We start from the raw sequence: 18,598 nt of genomic DNA on the forward strand, positions 1-18,598 counted from the left end.
CAGAGCTTCACTGATCCTTCTCAGTTTTTGCTTTCACAGACAGAAAGAGATAAAGACAGAGAAATAGAGGGAGAAGAAGAAGATACTACAGCAGCAGAGAATCAGTCCTCCAGTGCATTCGGAGCCAGGTTTAAACCTGCCACTTTTCAGGTTTTCCAGTTAGCCAATGCTAACTTAATTTCTTTCTTTTTTCTTTTCTTTTCTTTCTTTCTTTCTTTTCTTTTCTTTTTTTTTTTTTTTGCTAATTTAATTCCTTATACTCAATTTGACTTCCATAGACAAAGTTAATAGAAAGGGATCACCTAGTGGTTAAAACCACTTGCTCTAGCAGCTCAGACTGCTTTTTAATATTAACTTTGCCCATGACATGGTCACTTAACCTCTCCAGTCATTTTTCAAGTAAGATTTTTTTCTCATTTATTAATTATAAGAATACATGCAGTTGGACAGATAGCATAATGGTTATGCAAAAAAAGACTTTCATGCCTGAGGCACCAAAAGTCCCAAATTCAATCCCCAACATCACCATAAATCAGAGTTGAATAGTGCTCTGGTAAGAGAGAGGGGAGGGGGAGGGAGAGGGAGAAAGAGAGGCAGAAAAGACAAACAAAATCACACACACAAATAACAGAATATGTAGCTGAGGAAACGGCTCACTAGACATTCACATCTGAGGTTCCCGGAGCAATCCCTTTGACACTACATGTACTGGTGTTTTGGCTTATCTCTCTGCATCATGTGAAACTTCCTCATATGTAGTAAATAAATCTTTAGTAAAATTGATCTTGGATAGAGGCAGATAGAAATTGAGAGGGGAGGAGGATATGGAGAGAAACACATGCAGCACTACTTCACTGCTTGTGAAGTTTCTTCACTGCAGGAGGAGGCTGGGGACCTGCCTGGGTCTGTGATGAATGTGTGTGCTTAGCCAGTTGTGCCACCCACCACCCAGCCCCAGTAAAATAAGTCTTTAAAAAATATAAAGGGGGCTGGGCGGTAGTGCACCGGGTTAAATGCACATAGTGCAAAGCAAAGGGACCCGTTCAAGGATCTCATTCAAGCCCCTGACTCCCCCACCTGCAGTTGGGCTGCTTTACAAGCGGTGAAGCACGTCTGAAAGTGTCTATCTTTCGCTCCCCCCTGTCTTCTCCTCCTCTTTCAATTTCTCTCTGTCCTATCCAACAACAAAAACAGCAGCAACAACAATAACAATGGGGGGAAAAAAAGAAGGCCTCCAGGAGCAGTGGATTCATAGGCACCAAGCCCCAGTGATATCCCCGGAGCCAAAAAAAGGGAAGAAAATCAAAGCCCAGTCCCCACCTGCAGGGGGAAACTTTGCGAGCGGTGAAGCAGTGTTGTAGGTGTCTCTCTGTCTCTCTTCCTATCTTCCTCTCTCTTCCCAATTCCTCTGTCTCTATCCAATAGTAAACATAAATAAAATATTAAAAAATACATATATACGGTGGGGGTAGACAGCGTAGTAGTTATACAAAGAGACTTTCATGCCTAAGGCTACAAAATTCCAGGTTCAATCTACAGCACCACAAATCACAGCTGACCAGTGCTCTGGTTAAAAAAAAAAAAATATATATATATATATATATATATATATATATTATTGGATATAGATAAATTGAGAGAAGGACATAGAGGGAGAAAGAGAAAGACACCTACAGCCCTACTTCATCACTCATAAAGCTTTTCCCCTGAAGTGGGGACCAGGGGGCTTGAAACTGGGTCCTTGAACACCATCTTGCCTTTTTAAAAAATATTTATTTATTCTCTTTTGTTGCCCTTGGTTGTTTTTTTTTATTGTTTTAGTTATTTTTGTTATCTTTTTTCATATATTTTTGAAATATTTATTTTCCCTTTTGTTGCCCTTGTTTGTTTTTTGTTGTTGTTGTTGGATAGGACAGAGAAATGGAGAGAGGAGGCAAAGACAGAGAGAGAGAGAGAGAGCTGCTTCATCTGCAGGTGGGGAGCCAGGGGGCTCAAACTGGGGTCTTTGTGCTTCATACTATGTGCCACCACACGGCCCCCAGTATTTCTATTTTACTCTACCCTTTGATGACTCCTGCCTCTTCATTTTCCTGAGTTGGCTCTATGAGGAAGATTTTTGTCACTGTGTATTTTCTAGATGATTCAGTTATTTATCTGTACCTGACTTATGTGGGACACAGAATGTTTAGAGGAAACTTTTTCAGGGGACTTGTTGATAAATGTAATAGTAATTACTTGCATTACTGTTGTTTTACAAACCAAAAGAAAGAAATCTAGTGGCTGGGAGATGGCACAAGTGCATATAGCACTGGACTCTTCAAGCATGAGAGCCTGAGTTAGAGAGAGAAACTAGAACATCACTCTGGCACTTATGGTGATGCCAGGGATTGAAAAGCTTGAGAGTACAATACTATCCACACATCAGCTTCAGGTATGCTAAATAAATATTTAAAAAATATATCTGAAAGTCCCTACAAAAATATAACAAACAGGAAGGCATTGTTTAAAACCTCTTCCTTGGGCAGGGGAAGCTAGCATAATAGTTATGGTAAAAGACTTTCATGATTGAGGCTCCAAAGTCCCAGGTTCAATAATCTGCAGTGCCATCAACCAGAGTTAAACTGTGCTCTAGTAAAAATAAACAACAACCAAAAAAGTAAAACAACCCCCCTCTTGGGCAGGCAAAATATTGGCTTATTCAGTAGACTTTCATGCCAGAGGTTCTGAGGTCACAGGTTCAATTTCTGGCACAACCCATTGAGCCAGAGCATAGCAGTGCTCTGCCAAATAAATAAATATATAAAGCCCACCCCCTTTAAAAAAAAAAAGAGGCAGAGAGAGTAAAAGAGACCAAGAGTCCTGACAATGCAATGGGAGTGGGGCTTGAACCTCGGTTTTGTACATGGCAAAGCAGAGCACTATACAAGTGAGCTGTATTTCACTGGCTCCTGTCATCTTTTTGGCTGTCTTGCTGAACCTTTCTTAAAAGTTGAGGCTTAGCATTTCTTTCTTTTTTGTTCTTTTGTTGTTGTAACCTTGTTGTGGTTATTGTTGTTGTTGACATTCGTTGTTGGATAGGACAGAGAGAAATGGAGAGAGGAGGGGAAGACAGAGAGGGGGAGAGAAAGACAGACACCTGCAGAACTGCTTCACCGTCTGTGAAGCGACTCCCTTGCAGGTAGGGAGGCGGTGGCTCGAACCGGGAGCCTTAGGCCGGTCCTTGCGCTTTGTGCCATGTGAGCTTAATCCATTGTGCTACCTCCCGATCCCCGAGGCTTAGCATTTTTATTACGGGCGTAAACTCGCTAGCTCTTCCTCAGTCTTTTCACCAAATAATGTCTGCATCCAATTTCTTCAAGAAGGATTTAAACTTTCTCTGAGATGGGAGGTTGTGGCAGCTGTGAAAATTTAAAAACAAAAACACAAAAAAGTGGTTTCCTCTTCCTGCAGAGGAAATATAGGGCTATCAACATCTTTTCTCCATCTGCCTGTTTCCTCCTTCCCTTTCTGTTTTAAGGAAAGTGGTCCAGCTGTAACCACCGTACTCCCCCCACCCCCCACGCAAGCAACTGAACCGCCTATGATGTCATAATCACAATCCCATTACCTCATCCTGCTTGGGGGTGGGGGTGCGTAGAGGGAGGAAAAGGAGTGAATAGCCCTGGACCCTCCTCAGCGTTATAAAGTGTTTTGGGTGAAGGTTCATCGCAGAACCAAGTGGGAACAACCCTACAACCGTTTTAAATCCTGAATTTATATGGTTCGAGCCGCCTCAGCAGCTAGAAAGGGGGCTCCTGGGAGTCCGAGTAGGCCCTAGTCGGCTTTCGGACTACATTTCCCAGAAGCCTTCACGGCACGGACGGGTCCTCTGTTGGGGGAAGAGGGATTCTTTGAGCGAGATGGGGGTGTAGGGCAGGACGCGAAAGCAGGTGAGAGGAACCGCAGCTGATTTTGTTACGTGGTCGGGACTGAAAAGGGAGCTGTTCTTGGACCAAGGTAGGAACAGAGGCCGAGAGCGATAGCTTTGTTTACCTCCGTCCAACCCGGACTCCCCCGTGGCTTTCGATGGACGCTTCCAACTGGGCCTGTCCACCTGCTGCAATATTTTGGAGGGGGTGACTTGCTCGTGAGAAAACCCCCTACTCCCCCCAACAGGAAAGAGCCAGCCTCATTCTGGACGGCGCTCTTTGAGAAAAACCGTGAGAGAAAAACGGAGAGGTTTTGAGCCTCCGCGGGAGGCTCAGGGGCATTCTGCGAACCCGAGTGCTTCCTTGGTTCTTCCTCAAGGACCCTTTGGTTCGCGCCTGCGCCTTTTAAGGGCACCGTGGGGCGAACGGAGCGCTCAGAGCTGCTCCGGCCGCGGCCCTGGGAGCTGGAGGAGCCGCGGTAGGTGGCGGAGGGCAGGTGGCGCTGGGGCCTTGGGGCGGGCACCTCGGCCGTCCCTCCCTCCTTCCCTCTCTCCCCTCCCCCAGCCCGGCCACCCGCGCGGCTCGGCCTCGCTGGCCGCCTCCGCGGGGAGAGCACGGGACTCGGTGGGGGAGGGGGTGGCAGAGTGCAAAGTCCCAGACCCTCTCCATCCTCTGCGTCCCGAGTTCGCTTCCTGCGGCCTGATGATGAAAACAGGTTGGAAGCAGGCGAGCGACAACCCCCCCCCCACAGCGAATCCTGGAACCCCCCCTTTCCTCTGCCCCCCCACCCCCCGTGGGCCAGCGGTCGCCTCCTGCCCCACCCCGCGGGGACAGGCAGGGCAACGAGGGAAAGGTTGAAGATCGAAGCGGGGTGGGGGGGGAGCCTAGCCTTTTGCTGCTTCATCGGGGTGGGGGGAGGGGTGTGCCCCACTTGTCACCCCCTATCCCCACCAGAGCCATATGGAAGAAAAGCAATGAGGCTCCCACTTACCTGCTCATGTATCTCCCTGCCGCCCTCATGTTTTCCTTCATTCTCCCCCAGAGATGTGGGACTGGGACCTGGGGGGAAGCCCCTCCAGGGGGTTTGAGATTCTCCACCTCCCCACCTCCCTGCCTCCCTTGGCCTGACTTGATCTTAGGTTCCCCGGGTTTCAGCACAACCTCAGCATCCCTGAAGCCCCTGTGTCAGGCTTTACAGCCTATTCAGTAGCAGATGGGTTAGGGCCCAGTCTTTATTTTAGGGAGCTCTGATGGTGGAGGAAATGCCTAGAGTGAGAGTTGGGCCTGGTAGGTTTGTGGAGAGGGCCTGGCCGCCTGCTGCTCTCTGAAAGGTTGAGAGCCTGGCGCCAGTTGTTAAGCTTGAGTTTTAACTTGTTTAGTGAGTGTACAGGGCAGTGTCTGCCCCTTCAGATACACAAAATGGAAGGGGGAGGAAGGCGGCAAGAGAGGGCTTCTTAACACTTTTTTCAATGCTTGTCTGAGAAAGAGGAGGCCCCTCGTGGAGCTGGTTCGCCTTCTTTTGTGTCCTGGTTTGATTCCTTATGGCTTCCGTTCTGTTCCCCCTCTCAGCCTGGCCTGTTTTAGGAAACTCAGACTGAGAGTATCAGTTGCATGGTGGTAGTTGCATTGTTCCAATTACCGCCGTGTGTGGCCACATCCCAACAATTAAAATGCAGAAAAACACAAAATCACTCTCTTCACTTGATCCCAGAGAGGGCTGGGAGTTGCTGTTGGGCCAGATGCCTCATGAAAAGCTTGAAAGCGTTTACTTCACTCCTGCTCCTCATGGCTGTTCAGCTTGAGGCCTGGGGTCTCGGGGTAAAAGTCTGTAGTTAGGTTCCCTTTCTGCTTGCTCTTTGAGGACTGGGTTAAGAAACCAAGAGCAGAAGTGATATAAGTGTTAGCTGCTAAAAGAACATGGGAAAGCAGCTGAAGAGAGCTTGCAGGAAGCTGGAACTTCATTCAGAATGGTAATAATAATTATGCATGAAAACAATAGTTAGCTGTAATGATGATTGGCTTACATATTTCCAAAGAACACCAAGTACATCTCACTATGTTTCTTTGCTCTTTCTTGGGGCCTTCCTTGGAGATGGGATTATGGTTGGGATGATTTCTTCTTTGCAAAAGTTAGAATATCAGCTACCCCAAAGGTCACAGACAGAACCTTCTTGGGCCTCTCTTGGTATGCAGGCGAGGGGGGTTAGCATCCAGCCGAATAGAGAGAACCATGGTTCCCATCTTCATCTTAATGATATAATCACTTGGCATTCTCAAGCTTTTTAGAGCAACAGGCAGAAGGGGTGAGAAACAACAGTCTATGCAAACTCCTGATTTGTACAGGCCAGATGGCATGCTTTTATACATTTTAACATTTTGTGCTATATGGTCCCCATGACAAATTCTGCCCGTTTTACATACAGATAAGCTAAGACCAAGAAAGGGTAAATGATTTGCCAGAACTGGCACAGCAAATTGAATAAAGACTTAGGTTCCTTGATAGTTTATTCTTTCGGCTAACAAACATACACCCTCTTGTGAGCTGCCTGCCTGCTTGCTGTTCATTTCTGGGAATAGGCAGAACAGCACTGAAACACCAGGTTAACTCTTCTTTGAACAACACCACTCATGCAGTTGTGTGGTCTTGACACCTATTCTCAGTTTGCTTCTATCCACATTGACCATGAGAATCTTGATTAAATGTGTCTGTGGTGTTTGAGTCACATCAGCTTAAAAGGTACTGCAGTGAAGCCTTAGAGCTTTGTTTTTAATATCTCTGGAGTTGAAAAGTAATTCAACTGCTACCATTTCCTTATTTGCATCCCATTTTATAAACCAACCTATTTACTGTTAGAAAACAATAGTATATCAGCTGTTCAGGCTAAGGAAGAACATTAAACCCTGTTTACTCTGACTGGGCTCAAGCAGAACAACATTACTACTGCTCTTCCCTATTCCTTTACTGTTATTTTTACATAGTAGATAAGGGGAAAGCTTCCCTTTCTTTATTTCTGACTGGAGGATAAAGAAAATATAGCTCTAACCTTTATGGAAGTAACTATTTGGGCATCTCTGTTTTATTTGAGTTGTTTTCTATGTGGTGGTGGTATTAGCCTGATCCAGGTTAAGAGCAGCAAATAGGTTTCAACTTGCCTGCTAACTCCAGTTCATTTTACTGGATATCTGGAGTGCCAAGTTTAGGATGTTTTTGAGGCTATGTTTAGGCTTAGCAGGAAAGAGCTGTGATCATTTAATGATGTCTGCTAGAGGCCTGGCATAGGTATGCTGTGGTATGTGTGCCATGCATTTTCCATCTCTGGACTAGGTACATCTCTAATATCACTCGGGGTTGGCCCCTCTGTAATTGGCAGACTCAGCAGGCATGACTGGAGAGGGAAGTCCCAATGGTGCTAGAATGGTGCTGCAGTGGCAGAAGACGGCTCACAAGTGAGGTCTGGAAGAACGACAGGGAAGACATCCATCATTTGCTCCAAAGTGTGCAAGTCAAATCCTGGGGAGAATCATGATAACCCTGATCACTGAGCAGCTACAGAAGCAGACTCTGGATGAGCTGAAATGCACACGCTTCAGCATCAGTCTGGTAAAAGACCAGTCTTCCTGCTTCTCCATCACCCCTCCCTTTTTTTTCTGAGGCTGTTTGTTGCTACTACTTTACCCTTCTCCTGTGATGTATGAGTCATGATACTTGTACCCACTAATGGCTCAAAACCCAGCCCAAAAGGAAGGAGGCAGGGACTTTTCCATCATAGAGAAGGGACATCAAAACTGGGTGGAGAAGGGTTTGAGGTATGAAGAGATTTCACTAACTTTGGGAAGACAAGAAGAGAACATTTAAGTCCTAAACATCCTATAGCCCACTTGCAGGGGTGAGCTGAAAGGGCTTCTTGGAAATCTGTGTCCTGAACCTGAATCATGGATATTCTCTCTCTCTCAGCCTTTGCCTGATCATGCAGATATCTCCAATTGTGGGAACCCTTTCCAGCTTGTGTCTGGTAAGGCATTGTATGTGTGTTTGTGTATATGTCCATTCATACCTCCATCCACACATTTCTTTCACAGGTTTCCACTGACCTGGACTAGCTTCTCAACCATCATAGTCACAACATTCTTACCAGCACCACCTCAGGCTTAACACTTGTCTGCATTTTACTTCCCCATAAAGAAACTATTTGTGTTTGCTCTGTTTTCCAGTTTTTCTTCCATAAGGATCATCTCTCTCTCTCTCTTTTTTTTTTTAAGATATTTATTTATTAATGAGAATGATAGGAGAGAGAGAGAGAAAACCAGACATCACTCTGGTTCATGTGCTGCTGAGGATTGAACTCAGGGCCTCATGCTTGAGAGTCCAACATTTTATCCACTGCGCCATCTCCTGGATTACCTTTTTCTAGTTTTGTGGGACCTTTATAATCTAAATTTTGGAATAGGTAATAAAGTTCACACAATTCAAAAGAATTTTTTAATTAGCAAAAGAGATACTGAGAAGTCTGTCTCCTGCCAGCTCCCCAGCACCTCCCTAGAAGTAATTAATAATTAAAGTTGTTAATTTCTTGTTCATCCATCCAGTTTCTTTATACAATAGAATCAAGTATACACATTTTTATTCTCAATTTTAACACAAAAGCTTGCATGCTGAAAGTACAAAACAGGACCCATGAATCTTGCCTTTGGAGGTTAATAAAAGGCAGAACTGTTGACCACGTGTGAGTTTTCTCCATCGTGAAGTCTTTTTTAAAAAATTGTTTATTTGGCCCCAGGGGTATCTCTGAGGCTCGGTGCCTGCACTACAAATCCATTGCTCTTGGAGGCCATTTCTCCCATTTTTGTTGCCCTTGTTGTTGTCATTATTATTATTGCTGTTGTTGTTGGATAGGACAGAGATAAATTGAGAGAGGAGGAGAAGACGGGGAGAGAAAGATAAGATACCTGCAGACTTGCCTCACTGCTTGTGAAGTGACCCCCCTGAAGGTGGGGAGCCAGGGGCTGGAACTGGGATCCTTATGCCCGTCCTTGAGCTTCGTGCCACGTGCGCTCAACCCGGTGTGGTACCGTCCAGCCCCTTGAAGTCTTGACTTTATGGGCCTGGTTAGTGGTACACCTGGTAGAACACATATATTACAGTGTGAAGGACCCGAGTTCAGTCCCCCAGTACCAGCCTTCAAGAGGGAAGTTTTACGAACTATGGAGCAGTGCTGATGTCCCTATTTCCCTCTTTTCTGTTTCTCTGTATCAGAATAAAGAAAAAAGGGGGGGGGGGTTGAAGGACAGTCTGACTTTATATACTTGTCAATTTCTCTAAATATGTAATCCCTACTGAATTCCTCCCAGCTAGCCAGGAGATTTTGGATTAGACCCTTATTGTACCTTAATGAGCTACCAATGATAATTTTATTTATGGCCCCTTCCTTCTCTATTTTTCCTTTTCATTTTTTTGGTCCCACAAATGATTTGGAGTTGTCTGGAATGGAACTGGAGTGTGGGTGGCCAGACACAAAGGAACATAAGCAGCATAAATTTCTTTAAAAGGGTCTCCCCAGCATCACTTACCTTCAAAGATTTATCTTCCCACCTGTTTGCCTTTTCTAAGAATAAAAGTGATTACTCAGGGGTAGATAACATAATGGTTATGCAAAGGGACACTTGTGCCTGAGGCTCCAAAGTCCCAGGTTCAATCCCCATAAGCCAGAGCTGAGCAGTGCTCTGTTAAAAAATAAATAAAGATAAAATAAAAGTGATAACTCTTCTATGCAATCCCAACTCGTTTCTTTTCCAGTGTATTCTATAGGACAGAGAGAAATTGAAATGGGAAGGGGAGTTAGGGAGAGAGAAAGACACCTGTAGACCTGCTTCACCGCTTGTGAAGCTTCCCCCCTGCAGGTGGGGAGAGGGGGTTTGAACCCTGGTCTGTAGTATAGTAATATGTGTGCTTAACAGGGTGCCCCTCTGCCCATCCCCCTACCCAACTTCTTTCTTTTTTTTCCAGTGCTCTGGCCTGTCTGTCTGTGTCTCTCTTTTAAGTTATTTTAAAAAGATCATATTCTCTAATTAATATAAACAACCTCAGTATTGCTTAATAGATTTTTGGAATAAAAACTTATTTCTGTGAATTTCACAAATAGGTGTTTACCAACTCCTATCTTAGTGAATCTGGGAAGAAGAAATGCCAAAGAAGGAGGAACACATACATCTGCCTTTTACAGCATAGGGCTAGAAGTTAGGGGAGCATTTGGGGCTAGATGGAGTAGAGTGAGGGATTGATAGGACATACACATAACACATACCCCAGACCAACTTTTTCAGATCCATAAGACACCACAGCACCAAAAGCTTCCCCTTAGTATGATGGGGGGGGGGGATTTTGAACCCATCTACCCCTGCCTTTTTTTCTTTCTTTTAAAAGATAGATGTATTGATTAATGAGAGAGAGGAGAGAGGCAGAAGTTCATTCTGGCACTTGTAATGCTAGAGTATCCAAAGTCTCATCCATTGCTCCACACCACAACCATATTTTATTTTATTTTACTTTATTTTATTTTATTTTATTTGGCAGAGGGAGAGACTGAAATAGACCACAACACTAAAGCTTACTACTTCATTGTCGTGAAGACTGGGTTGTGCTCAAACCAGGGCCACACATATGGTAAAGCAGCATACTATACAAATGATCCATTTTGCCAGTTCAAGACTGTATTTTCTGACTGGGAAGATAGAATAATGTTTATGCAAAGGACTTGAAAAAATATATAAGGAGACTGGGAGGTAGTGTACCTGGTTAAGCGCATATATCAGCATGGACAAAGACTTGAGTTTAAGCCCCCCCCCCCAAGGGGTATGCTTCACCAGTGGTGAAGCAGGTCTGTAGGCATCTCTCTGTCTCTCCCCTCCCCTCTCAATTTGTTTCTGTACTGTCAAAAAATAGGAAGAAAAATAATGGCCACTGAGAGCAGTGGATTCATAGTGCTGGCATAGAGGCCCAATAATACAGAGGGAGAGAAACACACACTAGAGTACTACTCAGCTCTGGCTTATAGTGGTGCTGGAGATTGAACCTGAGACCTTTTTTGTGTAACTATTACACTGTCTCCCCAACCTGCAAAAAGACTTTCACACCTGAGGCTCTGAAGTGTTAAGTCCTCGGCACCACCATAAGCCAGAACTAAGCAGTGCTCTGGCGTGTTTGTCTGTCTGTGTCTCTCTTTTAAGTTATTTTTAAAAGATCATATATTCTTTGTTTATGTTTTTTTTTCTTCCCTAATTTATGGCTGGATAAGACAATGAAATTGAGAGGGAATGGGGAGATAGGGAGAGAAAGACACCTGTAGCACTGTTTCACTACTTGTGAAGCTTCCTCTCTTCAGGTGGAGACTGAAGGCTCGAACCTATGTCCTTGCACATTGTAATCTGTGCACTTATCAGTGGTATGCCACTGACTGACCCAATATATTCTATTGTAGGTGGTTCCTCATAATGGAAGCATAATAGCTTAGTGGATAAATTAATGTAAACATTTTGCTATGTCTGAGGACTTGGGTTTGAGCCCTCAACCACCACATTGAGTGATGTGCAAGGTGAAGTGAAGTCTCCTGAGCAGTGAAATAGTTGTTTAGTAGCTGTCCTCCTCCTCTCTCTGCTGTCTCTCTCTCACACTCTATAGCAAAACAAAACACTCAAAGCCTGATAGCAGTGGAATCATGTAGGTGCAAAGCTCTGGTGACAAAAATAAATAAATAGCCCCTAGCCTAAGCATTAGATGTGGTAGGGTTTAAATACTGCTTTGGTCATGTGATTCCTTTGGTCAAGTTACTAGAATTTCTCATCTTTGTAATGGGGTTAATAATAGTTCTGCCTCTTGAGATTCTGGGAAATGCTCACATAAAGTGCTCATTATATTATGTGACATATAGTAGGTTCCTAATTTATATTAGACATCATTAATAATCATTTTTGTTATAAATGCCTTCCAGAAGGTGCTTCCTGGAGGGGCCTGCCCCACTGTTCCTGTGCCGACTTCCAGGACAGCCTCAACCTCAGCTACCACCCCTCAGGCTTGAGCCTGCACCTCAGACCACCCAGCCGGGGAAGCTCCCCGCAGGAGCAGCCCCTCTCCCAAGTCCTAAGCCCTGAGCCCCCAGACCCAGAGAAACTTCCTGTGCCCCCTGCCCCTCCATCCAAGAGGCACTGTCGTTCCCTCTCAGTGCCCGTGGACCTGTCTCGCTGGCAGCCGGTGTGGCGGCCCGCCCCCTCCAAGCTGTGGACTCCCATCAAACACCGGGGCAGTGGTGGAGGGGGTGGGCCGCAGGTGCCTCACCAGAGCCCCCCGAAGCGGGTTTCCAGCCTCAGGTTCCTCCAAGCTCCCAGTGCCTCTTCTCAATGTGCCCCAACCCACAGACCCTACAGCCCCCCTTTTTTCAGCCTGGCCCTGTCCCAAGATTCCTCTCGACCCTGCGCCACCTCTCCCCAAAATGGCTCTTGGGAAAGTGATGCTGAGTCCCTGTCACCTTGCCCACCCCAGCGCCGCTTCTCCCTGTCACCCAGCCTGGGCCCACAGGCAAGCCGCTTCTTGCCCTCTGCCCGGAGCTCCCCTGCATCCTCCCCAGAACTGCCCTGGCGACCACGAGGCCTCCGCAACCTTCCCCGAAGCCGTTCACAGCCTTGTGATCTGGATGCCCGCAAAGCTGGTGTTAAGCGGCGCCACGATGAGGACCCCCGGCGACTGAGGCCTTCTTTGGATTTTGACAAGATGAATCAGGTGGGACCAGAAGGAGGAGGCAAGTTTAGATGTGGGATTAAGGGTACTCTGTGCCATTCTATTTCCATGACCTCTTGGCAAGACCTTCCCTGAGGCTTCAGCCACTTTAAACTTTTACAAGGGTGATCTACTATTGTGTTGGGTTTTTTTAAAAAAGAATTTATTTATGAGAAAGATAGGAGGAGAGAGAGAAAGAACCAGACATTACTCTGGTACATGTGCTGCTGGGGATTGAACTCAGGACCTCATGCTTGAGAGTCCAATGCTTTATCTATTGCGCCACCTCCTGGACCACAGTGTTGGGATTTTTTTTTTTAGATTTATTCTTATGATTTATTCATTAATGAAAAAGAGGAAGAGGAGAGGGGGAACCAGAGCAACACTCAGGCACATGAAATGTCAGGGTTTGAACTTGGGACTTTTTGCTTTATGGTCCAACACTTTATTCACTGAGTCATTTCCTGGGCACTCTGGTTTTTGTTTATTTTTTGGTTAGACTCAGAAATTGAGAGGGGAAGGGAAATAGGGAGAGAAAAAGACACCTGAATTACTGCCTCCTGCAGGTAGAGACTAGAACTTGAAACAGTGCTTGTATACTGTAATGTGTGTGCTCTAACCCAGATCCTTGCACGTCTTAGTCTTACCACCCGGTCCTCCTCCTTTTTAATTTTTTAAATTTTATCTCTCTCTTCTTAAAGTTTCATTTATTTATTCATTTATTTACCATAGCACTGTTTAGCTCAGACTTATGGTGGTGCAGGGGATTGAACTGGGGACTTTGGAGCCTCAAGCATTAGAGTCTGTTTGCATAACCATTATGTGACCTACCCCTGTCCTATTTTTTTATCCCTTTTTGATAGAGGAAGAGAGAGAGAGACCCACAGCAATGTTCTGCTAAGCTTCTTCCCTGTAGGCAGGGACCAGGATTTGAGCCCAGGTCTTTACATGTGGTGACATTTGTGCTTCACTGGCTGTGCTACCACCTGGTCTCTCCTGGTTTGATTTTAAAATTTCATTTTATGAGAGAGAGAAACCAGAATATGCTCCTCTCCAGCATATGTGATGCTGGGGAATCAAACCCAGGGCTTTGTGCATGTAAGTCCTACATGCTATTTGCTGAAATACCTCCCAACTGCCTGGTTTGATTTTTGCACCACAAGTCCAATCTTTGTGAATCTCCTTATGTGTGGAGATTTCATCTGGAAACTTTCTTAGTGAGATCTATGTTAAACCTTCCAGCAGAAATGCCCTGCTAAAGGCATTGTCCCTCTATGAGAAAGCACAAATGACAAGTCTTTTTTTAGTGTCTTATCCCTACTTGTACCCAAGTCTAGTTTTGTCACCTACTCTTCGCTGCTTCAAGTGGTCTGTAAGAACTTTTTTTTTTTTTTTTTTTTTTTATTTAAGAAAGGATTAATTAACAAAACCATAGGGTAGGAGGGGTACAACTCCACACAATTCCCACCGCCCAATCTCCATATCCCACCCCCTCCCCCGATAGCTTTCCCGGTCTGTAAGAACTTAAGCAAAATGGACTGCTGCATCATTTCTATTAGACAAAAAAAAATATTTTGACTTGTATAAATACAGTTGCTATATACTTGCATAGTTTTTTCATTTCCTTTAAAATACAGAGTCACAGACCACTTTGAAAGTAACTTACTCAGAGACCCATTCATCCAATCAGTCAGGAAACATTTATTGAATACCTACACAGGGGCTGGCGAGATAGCTCACTTGAATAGTGTGCTGCTTTGCCATGTGCACAACCCAGTTTTGAGCCCAGGCCCCACCCACCATATTGAAGGAAGCTTCGGTGTTGTGACCGCTGTTACTTTCTCTGCCATGAAAGAAAAGAGTATTTGCTTAGTTACAGACTCTGAGCAGGCACTGGTGAAGTAGTAGCAAAAGAGCAAGGAAGGAAAGTAAAAAGGAAGGAAGGAAGGGAGAGAGAAGAGAAAGGGGAAAGAAGGGAGAATATTTGTTTATTCTAGACTCTGAGTAGGCATTGGTGATGCAGTATTAAGAGAAGCAAGTTTATAAACAATCTGATTTTGAATCTGGTGAAAGCTGGGCTCTTTCCTCAAAGAAATGTGCGTGTACGGGGGGCAGGTGGTGGTGCACCTGGTTAAGTGCATGCATTACCATTCACAAGGACCCAAGTTCAAGCCTCCGGCTTCCGCCTGCAGGGGGAAAACCTCACGAGTGGTAAAACAGTGTTGCAGGTGTGTCTCTGTCTTTCCCTATCTCCCCATCCCTCTGAATTTCTGTCCTATCAGATTAAATAGTTAAAAAAAAAAAAAAATGAGCCTGTACAATAAATCTTCCAGATCACTCTATCACACACCCATATTATACATGCACATTTTTTTTTCCTAAGCCTATTACTGTCTTTTGAGGATAACCAAGGAGGACATTTTGAAATTATTTGGACCAGGGTGCTTTGGGGACCTAGTTTCTTTTTACACCTTCTTAACTTTGTTGTTTGTTTGACAGAAACCATACTCAGGAGGTGTCTGTCTTCAAGAAACAGCCCGGGAAGGCAGCAGCATCTCTCCACCGTGGTTCATGGCCTGTAGTCCCCCACCCCTCTCTGCTTCCTGCAGCCCCGTTGGGGGTTCTTCCCAGGTGCTGAGTGAAAGCGAAGAGGATGAGGAGGGGGCCGTGCGGTGGGGGCAGCAGGCGCTGAGCAAGCGGACACTGTGCCAGCAGGACTTTGGGGACCTGGACTTGAATCTGATTGAGGAGAACTAAAACAGAGGCTACTTCCTGGGGCCACACAGACTGACTCTCTTATGGCTACTAACAAGTGTCGAGGCCCCAAGGCCGGGGTTCCAGCCTGGGAATGGGGGTGAGTGGAGGGCTCCGACTCAGGGCAGCCGGAAGTCTTCTTGCTCCAGGAAGCTCGACCATGCCAAGAGACTGGCCGGGACAAGATAAACGGAGCTGGTGGCGGGAGGGACAGCCCCAGAGCAGACCCTTCCCATGGCGGCCCTGAGTGTGAGTATCCCTGCCACTGAGAAAGCAATGGGCAGGGAAGGAAGGGGTCTGCTGACCCCAGCTCGGGGAATTTCACTAGCCCCTTTGCTTTCAAAGGGCATTTGTGTCTTAGAATTTGGCCAGGGTGGGGGGTTCATTCAGCCTCCTTGGAGAAATTGTGTGAGAGTGTGTGCGTGCATGGGCGTGTACTGGAGGAAAGGTATGCTTGCGTAGCCTTAGGGAAGGAAGGCAGTTGCTCCTTAACAGCAGAGCATTATGATACCCCCAGGATCTTGATTTTTCAGGGTACAGCAGGCTTGTTCAAGGAGTCAAAAGGATGGCACCATGTTTTTCTTTTTTCTATGTAACTCTGGAACCAGGCTTGTAGTCTATAGTACCACTGACTCTGCAAAGGATTCTGTTTTGAGGGGTACAACAGGGTCTTTTAAGAGCTGTGATCTCAGCTAAAGATCTTTTCCTCAGGCCCACCCCCTACCCCATTAGATAGATCTAGTGTTGGGGACCGGAGAGGACTTCACATGTTGATGCTGAGCTGGCCTTTTTTTTCCTCATCAGATTGCCTAGGCTATATCTAACCTGCCTCTTTCCCTCTCTTAAGTAGATACAAAACATATATGGGCAGCTGAGGTGAGGTTGAAGGACTCCACCTCTCTTTTCCCCTCTGTACTGATGGGACTTCCTCCCCTTACCATCAGACCTTTGAGGGTCAAGAATAAGGAAGGCAGGCCCTATATTAGTCCTTAGCATTTGTGGAGGCTGACCGATAGCAGGAGAGGTGGTATTCAGATGCTAGCAGACATGGATGAACTTACCCCAGCACTGCCCTTCAGAAGCAGGCTGTGGAAAAACCTGTTTAAGATCCAGACGCAGCCTCTTTTCTAACTTGCTTGATAAAGAGGATTGGGGATGTCACCATTTACTAGTTTGCTTGTCTTCCACTCCTGCCAGGAAATGTTTATTTGCCTCTAATTGGCCCTGAGAGACCTCAGTGAGGTTGGGGCTCACTGAGGGATTGAGTGAGGATGTGTAAAGCAAAGGCTGTGAGAAGCAGCTGGGAGTTTGTTGTTGTTGGATTAAATTTCCTTTTTTGTTTCTCACCCACAACTTGAGCCAGGGTAGCAGGTCCCAGCGGCTGCAGTGTTGGGGTTAAAGATCGCAAGGGCTTTGATGGGACTGGCACTGACGCTGCTTCCACTCTACCTTTGAGACTTTGTCTAGTTTTGGTTAGGCCCTGCACAACCAAATTGGATCTGGCCTTCCTGTTAATTGGAAGAAGGGCATATTATTTTATTTCATTTTCTTTTCAATTTCTAGGTTGTTTTAGAACCCAGATTGTTATGGAACTAACATTCCTTATGTTAGTGAAGAAGACCAGAATCTGTGTTTTCTTCCTTGTGGGATTGGACCCATGAGATAGGAGCATTAAGAAAGGCTCCAACCTCATCACCCCCATTCCAGAGGAGGCAGCCATTTCTTCTTGAGTCTCTGGCCCTCAGAGGTTCTGCTCACCTGGTCCTTCTCTTCACCTTCTAGTTACCATGTATTATCTGTGAGCTCCCAGGGCTACAGGGCCTGGGAGAGGCTCTCTGGAGAGCCCAGGGAAACTGAACCCAGGAGTTGCCCTTCCTTGGTTTCATCCCTCCCCTGGCTCTTCTTTTTTAGGCCATAATTTCCCTGGTGCCAGCGTCTTTCCTCCTGGGGCATCCTCATCCCTGGGTTCTCTGCTGCAGATTGGCTGTGCCAGCTTCTAATAGGCCACTGGCAGTGCCAATAGGGTCTTTGCAGGCCCTAAGCTGAAGAAGTGAGGGCAGTACTTCTGTCTCCACCCTGGCTTCCCCAAATCCTTGGGGTACCATCCTTAGGGGAGAAGGTCTACAGATACTATATTTGAATTCCATTACTTTAAGACTGGAAAGTTAAACTAGCTGGAACTTGCTTCCCAATCTGAACACCCGTGGCTCTGGGACAAGCCTTTTCAAGAAGTGGTTCATTTTGCTTTACACAATAGATCTGTTCCCAACAGTTCTGTGTAAACCAAATGCTATTTTTCAATGCATTTGGACTGCTGATCATTTAAAAGCAGCCTGTGATTGCTTCTTTTGTAAAGCAAACAACCTCCCTCTTCTTTAGCTGTTTTGACTATTTGGATTTTCACATATTGGGCTTACCCAGAGTGGAGCACATCTCTACAGGACTGTGGTTGACACTGGGTAGACATCTGCATCTGTGTTGTGTGTGTGGTGTGGCTGACCAGTAGGTGAGTATTCCTGCGTGTGTGAGTGAAGCCACTCCCAGGCTGGTGCTCTCCTCCTGTGCCCAGTGACTGCCCAGTGGCAGCTCCAGCTGCCCTTCACTCCCACCTGCTGCCAAAGTCCCTGTGCTAATGGGATTACAAATACAAAAAGTGGAAAAACAATTTTTCGTAAACTTTGTTTTATATTAAAAAAAGATCCATAAGTCTGTGTGTGTTAAACATGAGGTCCTGCCTCTGTGGCTGTGTTTGAAAAAAAATAAAGTTTTATTAGAATAATTCATTTTCCCAAGTAATTTTGTGTACTATAGTGTCTTCTTCACTTCACAAAAAAAGGCAAGGAGGATACAGGGGAAAAGCTGCCCCTTTTAGCCCCTTCCTCCAGGATGAGGCTGAACCTTTGCCTTTGAGGACAATTTATGGCCCCTAGGCCCTTTGCATTCAACAGAAGTCAGATCCTATTACCTAGGCTTCTGTTAAGGTCTTGGGTATTTCTGGCATTCTTATTTGTCTCTGTTTCCTGACACTTTTACCCATCTCATCTTCCTTGCTCTCTGTCACTCCTAGCAGTTTGAAGTCAAGTACTGCTAGGTTGTCAGAAAATTCATGATGTATTTTTCTATGTTTTCCTGTGCAACAGTATAGTAATGTTTTTGTTCCCTGAGAAAA

At 45.6% G+C, this 18,598-nt stretch overlaps 1 protein-coding gene across 3 annotated transcripts; it reads left to right on the forward strand.

Annotated features, from left to right (window-relative positions):
* Positions 1-3,891: 3,891 nt before the first annotated feature.
* FAM53C (family with sequence similarity 53 member C) lies at positions 3,892-18,208 on the forward strand. 3 transcript variants are annotated; one of them, XM_060178895.1, is made up of 5 exons: positions 3,892-3,996; positions 7,280-7,509; positions 7,864-7,921; positions 11,894-12,678; positions 15,175-18,208. In XM_060178895.1, exons 2-5 carry the CDS (start codon positions 7,432-7,434, stop codon positions 15,430-15,432), a joined length of 1,179 nt encoding a protein of 392 aa, XP_060034878.1. In that variant the 5' UTR covers positions 3,892-3,996; positions 7,280-7,431; the 3' UTR covers positions 15,433-18,208. The 3 variants fall into 3 exon arrangements, with proteins under 3 accessions (XP_060034878.1, XP_007517621.1, XP_060034885.1); XM_007517559.2 differs by lacking the exon at positions 3,892-3,996 and adding an exon at positions 4,236-4,386; XM_060178902.1 differs by lacking the exon at positions 3,892-3,996 and adding an exon at positions 4,453-4,623.
* Positions 18,209-18,598: the final 390 nt, after the last annotated feature.

This window comes from Erinaceus europaeus, chromosome 2, assembly GCF_950295315.1.
Source record: "Erinaceus europaeus chromosome 2, mEriEur2.1, whole genome shotgun sequence".
Classification (NCBI taxonomy): Eukaryota; Metazoa; Chordata; class Mammalia; order Eulipotyphla; family Erinaceidae; genus Erinaceus; species Erinaceus europaeus.